The following is a 14,739-nucleotide window of genomic DNA, read 5'->3' as shown; positions in this document are numbered from 1 at the left end:
CCAACTCACTCACTCACTCATTTCCGTCGAGATGTAACAAACACAAACTTTATACAATATTAATGATAATGGCGATATCGGTGGTGTAAGCAGGACACAAAGGACGCAAAGTCGTCAGATAACTGTGACTGGTAATATGATTATTCTCTGGTGTTGGTGCTCTATATCTACTCTTTACTATTTTAAATGTCGAAGGGAAGACTTAATTTGGTAACCTTAATACAGGCTGAAAAAGTTGTATATGATGTTGGTGGTGTAATAATAATGTGCCAAGTTGACCTACGTTATTTGATCAAATGATATTATTACTCTTTCAGCATGTATGTGAAATGTATTCAGCTACAATATTTTCACATGCTTTCAGAAATTAGGGATATTATATTTTATCCCATCCTTTTGTGTGTCCTTATCAAGAATTCAGAGGGCATTTAAATTGCAACCAAGTGACAAATACAGTTGCGTCATAAGCAACTACCCTTGCAAAATGTAAAATAGAGATTATTTGTGAAACTAAAAACAATTGCAAAATATTGTCTTTTTATTTTGTACATAATCATAGAAAAACACTTTATTATCTGAAAACATTGTTGAACGTTATTGTTGAGTTAATGGAGATACGTATTGCTACATGCAGTTACTTATCAACCAAATTGTGATAGGTATTCTTTGAAAAACCATGCAAACACAGCATGAAAAGTCAGGTTTCCGCTTTCAGGACTCCTTCCGGACATACCCACACCCACGGCCACTCTCTCCACACACGCTTTGAATCCGGTCATGAAACTATCCGAGAACCTTCTGCAAAACTTCTCATTTTTATCATTTTATTGTAAAACCCATAAATAGATATTTGAAAATTACCAATTGAAGGTTGCATGTGCCGTTTGTCCTGCGGTCTTCAGCAACCCATGCAACCCGTAAAAAGCTACTATGTTTGTCGAGAGAGACGACTAACGGGACCGGGATCAGGCTCACTGACTTTGTGGATGTATGTCATCGTATTCCAATTGCGTGGATCGATGGCCTTGATGTCAATCACTAGATTGTCTGGTCCAGACTCGATTATTTACAGACCTCTGTCATATAGCTGTAATATTGTTGAGTGTGGCGTTAAACAACAAACAAAGAAACAAAAAACAAACTAAACCTAACATAACATTATTCGTATAAGGCAAACTGGAGCTGCAATATTTTGCGTCATTTGTTGGTGTAATCTGTTCTTACAGAGGACGGTACAAAACAAATATTAAAAGCTTTAAATAACAAACAGCAGGTAACAGGTTTAATATGAGCAAATACAAATTTATAAGGCAAAAAGATTATGACATTATATTCAAGTTTCAGGAATGTTCATTGTACATCTGTTTCAACACGACTCAATGGTGACAAGAGTAGAATAATGTTTGTTCTGCCAAAGCATTTGCCCGTGCATAAAATTACATTCTACTTTAACACGAAAACAACTGTTCAACACTTTCCATTACGTAAATGCAATTGAAACGAAACAATTAGCACCTTACTCAACAACTTAAACTTTCCGGACCAAACATGCTATTAATTTAACATTGATCAAATTGCAGATTGTGAGACGTGTAAACAAGTTGCCAGCGTGAAGATATCAGTGCACAAACAGTTCAAATACACGGGCTGCCTGAGTTCCGTGAAGATCCGGGTTAGAATAGGTCTTCAACAACCCATTGCGTGCCGTGAGAGGCGACTATGCTTGTCGTAAGAGGCGACTAATGGATCGGATGGTAAGGCTCGCCGACTTGGTTGATGCATATTTGTTGTTTAACATCGCACTCAGCATTATTCCAGCTATATGACGTCGGTCTGTAAATTGTCATGTCTGAACCAGACAACCCAGTGATTGACATGAGCATCGATCTACGTAACTGGGACACGATGACATGCATTAACAAAGTCAGCGACAAGCATGGGTTGCTGAAGATCTAACCCGGATCTTCACGGGATGAACATCGAAGTCTTGAGTCGAGAACCATTGCTGACATGTGGTAAATCGATTAAGTTGTCGTGAGAGAATTGACATTTGATGAAACAATGAGTCTGAAGTATCTCTTCTATCTCGTTGCCGTGTTTATAGCATTGCATTCGGTTTGTTATGTCAGCATAATGTCTTTAATCAACTCATGTGTATCATCTGATCAACAGCAACCATGAAAAGGCATCGAACACTGAGAGAGAACATGGTTAGACGATGGAGAATATGTGGTCCAATCAGAATCATTATCCATACCGATGAGATTGGACACGTAACACTCGCTGGTGCTGGCCTTGAAGGAGAAAGCCCTACATCCGGGTGTGTTATAGCATACGACGGAACATTCCGAAGCTGTGGCCGATGTTTTAGTTACAAATGGGGGCCTCACCACTTTCCCTGGGATAGGGATGTAGTTCGTTGCTGAAATCAATAATTATTGTTGTTTAGGTGCAGACATATAAATATGTGGATGTTTATTGTCGTTTTGAAGCTTCCCATTCAGATTCAATTTATTCTATTCTATTCTATACTCTATTGCATTTACCTATACTTAGTAGGCTGAGGGTATGTCAGAAACACCGCGTTGAACAGTATCCCTGCACAAAAGCTTGGTGAAATTAGTCGTGTAGGACACTGACACATCAAGGATCATAATCAGGGAGACTCTGGGATTCGAACCCATAAACAACCCAAAGGCGAGCAACCCAAATTTTGCACTTAAGATCTGGACAAAATACAATATTGGAAATTAAAATCTTAGGACGACTTATAGACGAACGTCTCGCACCTTACCCCAGCTGGGCCTTCCTTGCTCCCTGATAGACTTAAACGGAGATCAAATGATCATCTTACCTACATCTATGTGTGATGCATCAACAATTATTTCCGCGAACGACAAGCTGGCAGACTTTGTAATAATGAGATGACTGGCTGAGCACCCGGATGAGCATTGTATGACGAAGGAACTCCCCATCGGGACGCTACTTGGCGTGGTACCGCAGGTGCACGTGTTTGGCGAGGTCGGATCAGGGGAGAAGAGCAGTTTGACCGCGGCGTTGTCTGCACGTCGTGCTGCAAATAAAGAGTAATTGATGACAAGATTTATTCGGGATTTCAGTAATTGCATGGCGCGTTCTCTTACTGGAAAGATACCGATCGGAACACAGGTCGTAAACATTCTGGATAAGACACATGTCAAGACTGACCATTGGTCATACATGAATATTAGTTTGGAACATTTGGGAGAAAGGTCAAAGTGAAACAGGTCAAAACCCTTTCCATAATCAGAAGAAAGGATCAGCTGTACGATTCCGACTATGTCACAAGCAGTGACTGAGTATGGTTTTACGCCGCTTTTAGCAAGATTCCTGCAATATCACGGCGTCACACATTTTGCCCAGGTAGGGAATCGAACCCGGGTCTTCGGCGTGACAAGAGAACGCTTTTAACCACTAGACTACCCCACCGCCCCTGTCACAAGCAAATGTAAATAATCACTATCAAATAGTGATGATACAAAGCGTTCGCTAAAAGGTGAGCATATTCTGCCACACTATTGGCACCGTCGAAAACACATGCAGAAGTAAATATAGTGTTCACCTCATCTAAAAAAACAACCCCAAACGGGATCATATGGTGCAAGGAAATTATATACGTACATTCATCAAACGTTGGTCCAGCAAAGATAGTGATTGTGTTGACCACATAGTAGCCCTGGAGGTTGACCTGGATGTACGAGTATGATGCGGATGTTGAAGACATCCATCCTGTGGCGACATTTCCATCTACAGCATATTCAGACAGAAAAGACGTCGATCTTGTCGTTGACGCAGACGCCGTCAGGCCAGTCAACTGGACACCTGTAAGGGATGCACATTTCAAAAATTAGACTCTCGTTAGTGAGTGAGTGAGTATGGTTTTACGCCGCTTTTAGCAATATTCCAGCAATATAACGGCGGGGGACACCAGAAATGGGCTTCACACATTGTACCCATGTCGGGAATCGAACCCGCTTTAACCACTAGGCTACCCGACCGCTCAATTTTCGTTAGTTTAGAAGCACACAATATATATTTTCAGGATAAGAATGAATATACAAAGTATTAACGAATATGAATAAGCGTGCAATTTTCTAAAAACGTCCCTCCTTGATAATGGGGTGTCTGCTGAAAAGACTTTGTCTACATTATAATAGAATATCACACCAAGATTACAATTATATAAGACATGTATGGTTACAAATGCAATCGCAATCAAAGACTTTGTTGTTTTTCATGAAACATCAACGCCAGAGAATAATCCGTCCCGGTTATCCGCCGAAACAGATTCCATTGGGCGCTGAAGGCAAAATAGTGGTGTAAATTATATGAATGGATCACTGAAACAAAGTGATGACACCAGGTGTTCGCGAAAAGGCGTAGCATGTCCTGTCCTTTCGATACCACTCCGACAATATGCATACAAAAATTAGTGTTTGTCATATGACACCTAACAGCAGTACTCCTAGGCCTACAGTACATGTACACTATCCGAAAACTATCATGTTCGACTCTGGATGGGTAGAAAATTGATCGCTCATATCTTCATTCGCAATGTCATGCATGTTAGGATTGAACAAGATATTAGTTTTCCTTCAAAAAGTTATTTTCCGACGAAGGTGTGGGGAAACACTTCATGATGAATTTGCTCATAGTATTAAGAATAAAGAGTAAGACAGCATTTGGCGAAAACCATACCAAGAAATATGTACACCCACGGATATGTAAATCAACTCCTTGCAGTGACATTTAGTTCCAGCGTATGCATCGTTTGATAGTCCCAATAGTGGTTCACAGAGTATGGAAGGAATGAGTTTGTTTTAAGAAGTAATATTGCGATATTTCTCTTGATAGGTTGCAGCTACTAGAACCGATTTCAGTTCCAAGGGTGACCCATGGCCAGTTGTCCGAGGAGACGGAATTTTCCTATGAAAGCTAGTTTCTGCTGATATATACTAATCATAATATTTTTTCAAACCATTTTGGCCATCAATATTTACCATATCAAAGGTGTTTGTAGAACTTATTCTGACTTCGATTCAAGGGAGACAACTCATATTTGTAAAGCATGATCAGAGTTATCTCCCTTCGAAAACAAGCTAGCAGATGGCAAACAAGACCACTGTGGAAATGGCTTTAGAAAAATAAAAAAGATTATCTCTGAATTGTACAATCAGCACAGGTCATTACAGAGAGAACAGACCTTCAACTATCAACTGTGTCCCGTGTTTTGAAAAATAATGAGGGTGTTGGTGTAATTGAGCACAAAAAGGGACCAGGTAGACAAAAGAAGTTGACTGTTAGTGACATGAGCCGACTTGGTATATTGGCATCTAAAACAGACGCATAAGAAAAAAATATTTGGCATGAAATGATTAATAGAGGACCAGTTCATTTTTCTAAAGAGACATTAAGAACGTATTTGCATGCAATGAATTGGCAGAAATCACGAAGAATTCCATCACCACTCCTAAAACCTGAAGAGTTTGAACTGGTGTTTGAAGCACAGACATTTCAATTGGGACAATGTTATGTTTCCTGATGAAAGTTCACTGGGGCTATATCCAAACTGCACAAAAATGTGAATCAAATGGACAGAAAAAACATTTTACCAGCGTATAAAGACCAGTCCTACATTTCTCATGTGTGTCTGTTGGGTTTCCCACAATTATGTGTATTTGAAGGTAACATGACTAGTGCAGTAAACACTGATTCTACAGGGACATCTTCCAACAGCACAAGTCTTGTATGGTGACGGTAGGGTTTCCATGTCTCTTCGTCTACAGTGCCGATCGCCTACAATACAGCCTGTTTTTAGTGCACCTTGCTTACACTATAAAAATACACCCTTTGCATTAATTGTGGACTAAAGTATTTTGTATGATATTATTACTTTACTCCTGTTTATAAACGTGTGAGTTGCTTCCAAACACATTATTGTTTATATATTTCCTCTCAACACTCAGTAGTAGACCGGTAATTAAAGGTTTATATTTCATGAAGGTTCAACAAAATTTACGGAAAAGTGTTTTTTTAACGCATTTCAGTTCCTTGGTAGGTCTACTTTAAAACAAAATAGTTTACCAAAATTTGACTTTGGGAAACACCCAAAATAGGTCAAATCCAAGATGGCCGCCATCAAAACAAACGAAAATCGAAAAAGTAAAAAAAAATGAATCAATCAAAATTCAAAACATGGATGATGAGTCTATTTATAATCAACTTCATAGGATCAAGACAGGGGAATATATATCTAACAATTTTGAAGTGAAATTACGGCTGCCCGAAAAGTGAAAAAAATGCAATTGTTCCATATCGGACTACAAAATACTTAACACAGGCTTATAAAGAGGGAATAACCCTCCAATACTACAGTTGTCAAGTCGAACTTACTATCAATTTAAATATCTAAAGTTCAAGATAGTCTTTATATTCACACTCATATACTGGACATGAAGAGACGATTATTCAGCTATGTCAGAAATGTCATGACTTGGTCCATTGGAACATGTCATCCCTTTGCATTGTCCACTTGCTGAGGTACATTGTAGACAGTTTTTTTCTGCATGAGCATGTGTTTTCATCACACTTTCCGGTGCAATTGTATCTGATTATTTTCGACAGAAATTTAGGCGTGACAGCCTGGTGCCTTGTGATTGGTTTCAATATAGTGCCCTTGTTGCTCTCGTGAAGCGTCCAGCCCCATTTTGTCGCATCCATATTGTTGCCTAGCCAGATCTGCTCTTTGAGTCAGACTCGTTGGCTGGGCAATCTGGCAGCATCTGATGTCGGTGGAAGGTGTCGAAGGGGTAGGTAATTTGAGCTTGATACATACCTTCTCAGTGAATTTTGTCACACGTTCAGAATTCAAATCCAAGCCAGGGATACAGAATATTGCAAGTGCGTGATTACCAGCGTGCTCGATCTCCCCCCTGTCACCATGAAAACCTTTGAATATTCCTGAGACCATCCCTATGCCATATGGGCTCGATGTTGTGTCACTCCCTGACAATGCATGTACAAAGAGCAAAGAATGGCTGAGATTAGGATCAAGGATCATCTGAAGGATAAAGATGTCAATGATCTTTGTACTTGTCTGAAGATAGATGGCCTCATGGTATCGGGTCTGAAGTGATATTGCAACAGGATGAGAAGGTCGGTGTCATTCCCTATCACTACCACAGTCTGTGTTTGAGTCAATGTACAGGCAGACATTGCAATGTCATAGTCAGCATCTCCGGATGAGCGTTTGCCCACCCTTTTCGATTTTTGACCCCAACAGAGTGATGAATTTCTGTTCGTTTCTTTCATTTGCCAAAAGGGCTTTTTCTTCATTTTCAGAATCACGTCTGGTGTGAAATCCACATCCACTCCAATCTCACTTCCAGTTCTTCTGATGGGGCTCATCCTTGGTCGAAAAACACCACAATAACCATCAAACACGATAAGAGCATTGCAGAAGTGGTTCCTCAAGAAATGAGCCCGCACAGCTTGTGCCATCTGATCTGCACTACCCTCTGAATATATACTTGAGTGATGATCTCCTTTAACCCAGATCCAGCTATCATATTCCCAACTGTACACACAAAACTCATCTCAGTATGGAATCCCCCAAAGACCAGGGCTATTTGATGCAAGGGGCTCTCAGCTGGCCGTGATTCGATGATCATGTATGCAATTCACCAAAGTTGGGAAATATACTCCAGCGTTGATCTGACACAGGATTCGTCACTTGGTGTCATGTTGATAATCGACAAGAATATCTCAGAGCTCTTCCTGGGGTATGGAATGTCAGAATGGAGCAACTGCATGCAACCGGATCACAGTGGTCGACACACACAAAAGTGGCGCACTCCACAAAATATCTAGTTTGCTATTCTCTTCATGAAGACAGAAGTCACCAATTGGTGGATAGATAATGTTCGCCAGTACTGCCTTTGGATTTCTTTGTGAGAATAGTTTGACACTGTTGATTTTTTTAACATCATCCACCTTAACTCTTGGTACCCTCCCGTTTCACCATCTCGCCCATGGCATGGATTGAGCATTGGCCATCAAACATTTTGCTGGTATGATCGATATAACCAGCCTGGTATTGCACGAATGTATCTGCAATGTCACTGATTAGGTGAACACCATGAGTGGTCACCGAGAATTTTCTAAATTTACGAGGAGCTGAAACCGAGTTGGCTTATCATTTCCATTAAATTACGATGACCATAAATGTGTTATAGTGTGATACTTTGTCAAACATGTCGAGGAGGCAGAAATGATGGGGACATGTCGAATGCATTATTGCCTGACCCAATGACGCAGTACGGAGTTTACTGTTTCAGCTCTTGATGATAGCTTGAAGAAAGAAGCGTAATGCATGTGGGAGGTAATCAAGATTGGTGTCAATCTGCTCATCGAGATACACATCAACATGCCCTCTACCTGCGTATGAATGTATTCTCCCCCAACTTTAATCAAACTGTCCATGTCGGATTTGTCCACCTTTGCAACATTTTCATGTGCCGTAAGAGTTGCAATGTAAGGTTGTTGCCTGATTGTAGTTATGAATACCTTGTTCCCATTGTGATTCATGAATTCCCTTTTCAGCTGAGATGTAGTGTGTAGTTGATCATCACTCAGTGCACTCATTGACTTCATAATGTGATGCAAATTGTCCAAAGGAATCGTTTCATCATCATTCTCTTCCAAGTAATCATTGCAATCTCAAATGCTGTCATATAGGACATACACTTCAGTCGACCAAGTCTCCGTTTCTTTGGTGGAGCCTCCTCATGTTCAATATAAGCTGCAGGTATACTTGTCCCTCTCCGAAAATTCTTATCACAAGCATGGTGATGGATAGCTTCTTCAGCTGGTAGATCGTATATGGGCACGATACTTGACTGTACAATCTTGGCCCAATCATCTTGCCTGTTGACACAGTATGTTGCAGATATGTGTGAGTAACTTCCTGGAACTCAAGAGCCATCGCACGGCTGAAGTACACTTCTATATGGATGTTTGTATGCAACATCCTGGTCAATACAAGTACCCCATAGAAAACAGTGAGTTTTAAAATTTAAGGCTTAAACATATGATCGAAGAGTTTTCAGCTACTTTGATTGCCTTTGGATTTATATGCATACTTCGACAGTGTGTACCAACAGGCTACAGTTGTATATGATGTCTGGTGCATCTAATTTGTGCAGTCTGTTTGCGTTATTAATGCTACAGCAGCATTTTTCTGTCAACTTCACATAATCCTGGGATTTGTCCAGGTTAACTGGTTCCATACATAGCAAACAAGTAGCCATGTGTGATCTACATAGGACACCTTCAGTTGAGAATAGTCACCTGCGAATAGTAACAGTTAATAGAAATATGGTTGACATGTGTACAGATACAAATGTTGCTTTTCCGATTATAGCAAATGATTTTTGTGCTAAATGTCTTGATTATATCTTCAGAATTAACTTTCAATCAAAGTTTCTGAGAAGCTCATACCATTTGAGAAAAATAACTACTTCTCGGAGTTTGGATTATCTCCCTTGATTATCCTTGAAACAAATGTTGATGTTAATGGCTCTGTTTCAAATTTTATATTTATATTTGTTCATATTTCCATCAGTTATTCCCCTCTAGAGCCAATCAACTATATATTATACAAGTTTTCATTTTAGCTATAAACGAAAAATAGCTTATACATACCTTTATGTTCTTGAGGTCTATCTTTAAAACATTGTCTGCTCGGCCGCCATTTTGAAGAAGGGGATACTTTGTTTTTTTTCAATTATATTTGTTTCTAACTTGATTATTTATGTTAAGACAATAAACTGTATGATTTTATATGTGAAACGTCAACATTATAATAAATCGATTCATGTTCTGCAAGAATTACTGATATATATCAAATTAATGTACTTTTTCGTCATTTTAAAGCATTATTTTAAATTTCTATGTGAATTTTCCTTTCAAAATTGTTAAATATACATTCCCTTGCATTTATCCTGGCAAGCTAATATAGATAGACTCACCATAAATGTTTTTTTATTGTTATTGGTTCCACGTTTATGACTATTATTACTTTTGTTGGCGGCCATCTTGGATTTGACCTATTTTCGGATGGTTCCCCATTTCCGATTTTGGTAAACTATTTTTTATTTTAATGCATATGTGTCAATGCACCAAAACCCAGCAATAAACCCGTTCCGTCAATTTTGTTGAACCTTGACCTTTTAATTACTGGACCATAGGTGTTTTCAGAAGTTATTAATCCTTTGTAGAATGAAAAAAAGAAGTTTTTTCATAGTCCAGCTATTGCTATCTAAATCCCTATGAGCAGCAACAGAACAAACCAATTATGGAAAAAATTGAACAAGCATAAGGGAAACTTAGTAAGAGATTAAAATCTTTAGTAGATCTTGTGTTTTGACAAATACATAGGTGTGTTCACATGCAAGCTGTTGTTATCTCTATCTCTTTGCAGCCTGTGAGCAAACCAATTCTACCCCGAACTGGAGCAACGTATCGTCAGACTCAAGGAACATGTACATGTCGGTGAAGTGAGCCCACTCCAGCTCAGTGATGCAAGTTAACTACAAGCATATAATTATTCCATGTTTGTTGACATTGGCATTGCATGGATGAAACTGTAGACAAAGTGCACTGTAGGCAATAGGAGATTTATCTGAAGTTACAAGGGTGGGTTTTCCAGCAAGTCAATGAGAGAATTGAGAAACACTCCTGGAATGGCCCAGCTACATCCCGGACCTGAACCCAGTTGAAAATATTTGGAGAATCAGGAAAGGTAATATCAATAAAAACAATCTGAAAAATGTGATATGAAAGGAGAGGTGGTGAGATATTGAGACGCATGAATTTTTAACTTCCTTGATAGGCAGTATGCCTCCCCGCACTGAACCATATATAAGGAAAAGAGGTAGTCTGGCAAAATATTGCTGTTTTGTGTCTGGGTCAACTCGTAACAATCATTCATTCTAAACATGCTGGATGTGTCTTGTGTATGCACGAAATTATTCTTTTGAAATTCAGTGTCGTGCATTGACGTTATTAATTATAATGTCTGGTAAACGTGGAGGAGAAAAGTATCAATAACACAGTGTGTCTGATCGATTTGCTGTGTCGAGACGTGTAAGCTGAATCAGTTGGTCTTTTTTATGCAGAATGTAGGTAAACATCAACATCTTTTGTCTGATGGAAAGTTCTTCACACCCGTAAAGATTTATCGACTTCTCCTTAGAAGTATTCAAAATCGCATATTGAGTTATGATCAAACAAATGTGGTCATCTAGTAATGAAAATCCATAGGCAATTAATTCTTACAGCATTCGATTGAGAAGTATGGCAATTCAATTTAAACAACACTTAAGAGCCTTTGGAAACATATATTTAGGTCCTACTTTGAGGTTTAAATTATGAATAACATCAACATGATTTGATTTGGTAACCTTGAGGAACTAATCAACATTTGCTATTTTAATGCTGTGGTAATGTTTGACATCCAGGGCCCCGTTCCACAAAGCGATCGTAGCGCTACGACTGTCGCAAGACTATGTTAAAGTATGGAAGTTACGATCATCTTAGCGCTACGATCTCTTTGTGGAACAGGGCCATGTGCGGAAATCGTTGCTATATTCCATGGAGCTCCAAAATTGCTGTTTCAGGATTTGGGCATGATCATATCTCGCAACCATCTCTTACAACTAAAATGGTACTTTTTAAGTTCAAACAGAGCCGTAGTAGACTATTTTGGCATATCTGAAAATACGTCATTAGTGTTGAAATAAATGATCTAAACAAAACTGTTATTAGCTTTACATATCCAAATTCCTTTGTGGGCATCAAGATATGACGTCTTTGTTCAATATACTGAAGCCAATAAATACGAACTTTGTACAAACTTTACCTCCTTCAAATGTCCTTATTGCCAATTGTGAAACCCATTTCTGGTATCCACTGCTGAAATATTGCATAAAGCGGCATAAAACCATACTCACTCACTCATTACCATTGAGAGAAAAAACTGACGTAACGTGTTTCAGCGACGCAGTTGCGGGCAAGGAGCCTCTAATCGTGGATTCGAATGCCCTAATCTGACCGATTGTGACCCTTTGTGTATAAGCACCGTATGCATGCTCGTTGGTTACATATGCGTGTGGACTTTCTTCTCTATATGTACAGACAAATGTACAGATAATTAGGAGATAAACATACTGTGTTTTTCAATGTAGAGCAAGGTTACCTGTAGATTTAACCGCGCTATATTGAATTAGGAACCGAACGCGCATCGCGAGGTTTCAAATGTTACATTTAGCGCGGTTAAATCTACAGGTAACCTAGCTCTACATTGAAAACACAGTATGTTTATCTCCATTCTAACCATGACTCAATAAAACGCGAACTCTTTGGTGTTAGCAAATATATTGAGTGACCTATGGGTTGAGTCCAGTGTTTTGAGTGGGTTGTCGATCTGAATTACGGAATCACCGGCAACAGCCTATAAACAAACCATGGCGCTGTATAATTAGACTCCAGCAGTTTGTTTACACAGTAATACTTCGCTCGAACATATGACAGGCATTGAAAGCATATAAGCACGGCAAATTGGTAAGCTAACATGAGGTGGACATACCTAAAAAAAACTAAGCAAGCTTTGCAAGGCTTTCGTTCTACACCGCACGTCACAATTATGACGTCTCGTCGCTCATTGTGACGCGAAAGATATGTCTCCAAGACGTAAATACATTCTCTGTAGATTTCTATCGTGTTTTCTATACGAAATGTATTGCCACACATCCTATGAATATGGCAGTAACCGCAACTGTGCATTTTGTAACCTGTAATTGAAGATATAATAATTTAGATATGTCCCCCCGACAATGACTGGAAAAAGTACTATTCTTTCTACGTTAGCTTCCGCGGTGATGCCGCCGTCAAACTAGCTGTTTCAATCAGAGGGGGTTTATTGTCATTTATAGCCTCTGATTGACCAATCAGAATCGAGTAATTTCCAAAGTCATAGCAGAATCAGTGTTATCACCTGTTGATTGATCTGGATAATGTGGGAAGGAGATTTCATGTTCAGTCTAAAATTGTTGAATCTGGGCTCTGGGTGTGTGAGGATTTCACAAACTATTGGAAATAAGGATATCTGTTTGCAAAACTCCATACAAAGACTGAAAGATACATGTCTACAAGAGTGAAACGATTCATAGTTGTGACTCGAAACTGTGCACGGGAATCACGCACGTTGAGACGCCCAACGCTAACACCGTATTCGTGCGTGCGTGATTCCCGTGCACCCATTCGAGTTGAGTTGATTGGTTCAACTGCGCCATGATGCAGGGGTAGCATTATGCAGATGGCTGTTTCAATGAATGCTCGTTCCACCCGTGACGAACAGGTCTGGTTGTTGATGAAATATAGTGATAGATAAATAGACAGATTTTTTATTCATGCACCGATTGTCTTTAAATGTAATATCCAGTTATGGATGACTGTTTAATAATCTCATACCAACTTTGACTGGAGTAGGTCCGATAGTTTTTCAGATATTGTAGTAAACGTCGGGACTTAAATTACCTTCCAGACTATATTTAACAAAGATTGTCTAAGATACATGGCTTTAACAATGAACATGAAGCCCAGTTAATTTTACCATTTTGGAGCGCCTGAAATTGCATTTTATAACATGTTTTGACACATCGTAAGGCATTTTCAAAATATGATACCAATATTTAAAAGCTCTTTTATACGCATAAACATAAAAAAGGATTAACGTCCACATTCACCCCTCACAACATGATTTGAGTAATCATATGTACGCTCTCAATTTTTTTCTCAAGCTTAAGGGAGAGTTGAGTATTGGAAAGTTGAAGTCATCCCTCTTTCATACAATCTTGTTGTTTCTATCACTCCGAATTTTTATAAATACATCTTAAAATGAAAATATGAGATAGTTTCACTGGTCTTTTGTACTTTAAGTTCAGGTGGGTTAATATAAATTGACAATGCAAGAGAATAACCAGTCTAGATTATCCGCCGAAGAGATTCCATTTGGCAAAATAGCCATGAAAATTATATGAATAGACCACAGAAAATCAAATTGAATGTTTTTTCCGTTGTTTAACGATATCAGATAATCGATATACCTACAAGGTAAGTAATGTTGAAACAAAACCATTTCCCCACTTACATCTACTGTTCTGAAATTCGAAATTGTTAGACTAAGTATAAATAAATTCATGTTGGACCCTTTCATTGGAATCTTTCCTGTGGTCACCTTAGCACAGCAGTTTATGGCTTTAGAGATCTTGAAATCCTTCAAGGCTAAGAACTACCAAATGATTATGGTATTTTTCCGGAAACCCTCCGGATACCTTTAGCTTCCTTAGCAATCTTCTTGGTCATTTTCATATGTTTTTTTCCGTGTATTTCATACTTAACTGAACAAGAGGCCTTACCAATGTTTTTAAGAACAAAAATTTGGAAGGTTTCCAGTAGGCGTCCGGAAAACGGAAACCTGACTTTCATTCTGAACTTTCTATCAAAGTTGAGTATTATGCAATCCCTTACTTTTAATTCTCGTACCCATATGTCTAAACACCCCCCTGTCCTACCTTCAGAAAGGCGCAAGAAGAGCATGGACAGACCAACCAGGCACCGAGACATCCCGCTGCAGCTGTT

General features: G+C 39.0%; 1 protein-coding gene across 1 annotated transcript in view; it reads right to left on the bottom strand.

Moving 5' to 3' along the window:
- Positions 1–14,739, bottom strand: part of LOC124145653 — a 32,877-nt gene extending 18,138 nt beyond the window's left edge. The window contains exons 1-3 of the mRNA XM_046515502.2: positions 14,673–14,739; positions 3,661–3,861; positions 2,855–3,073 (exon numbers count right to left, since the gene is read on the bottom strand). Of these exons, the coding sequence (XP_046371458.2) occupies positions 2,855–3,073; positions 3,661–3,861; positions 14,673–14,724 (472 nt within the window). The 5' untranslated portion in view covers positions 14,725–14,739. The remainder of the gene's footprint in view (positions 1–2,854; positions 3,074–3,660; positions 3,862–14,672) is intronic.

This window comes from Haliotis rufescens, unplaced genomic scaffold, assembly GCF_023055435.1.
Source record: "Haliotis rufescens isolate VD_foot unplaced genomic scaffold, xgHalRufe1.0.p SCAF_12, whole genome shotgun sequence".
NCBI lineage: Eukaryota > Metazoa > Mollusca > Gastropoda > Lepetellida > Haliotidae > Haliotis > Haliotis rufescens.
Note: the sequence above shows the minus strand (reverse complement) of the source record. Positions and strands in the feature narration are given on the sequence as shown.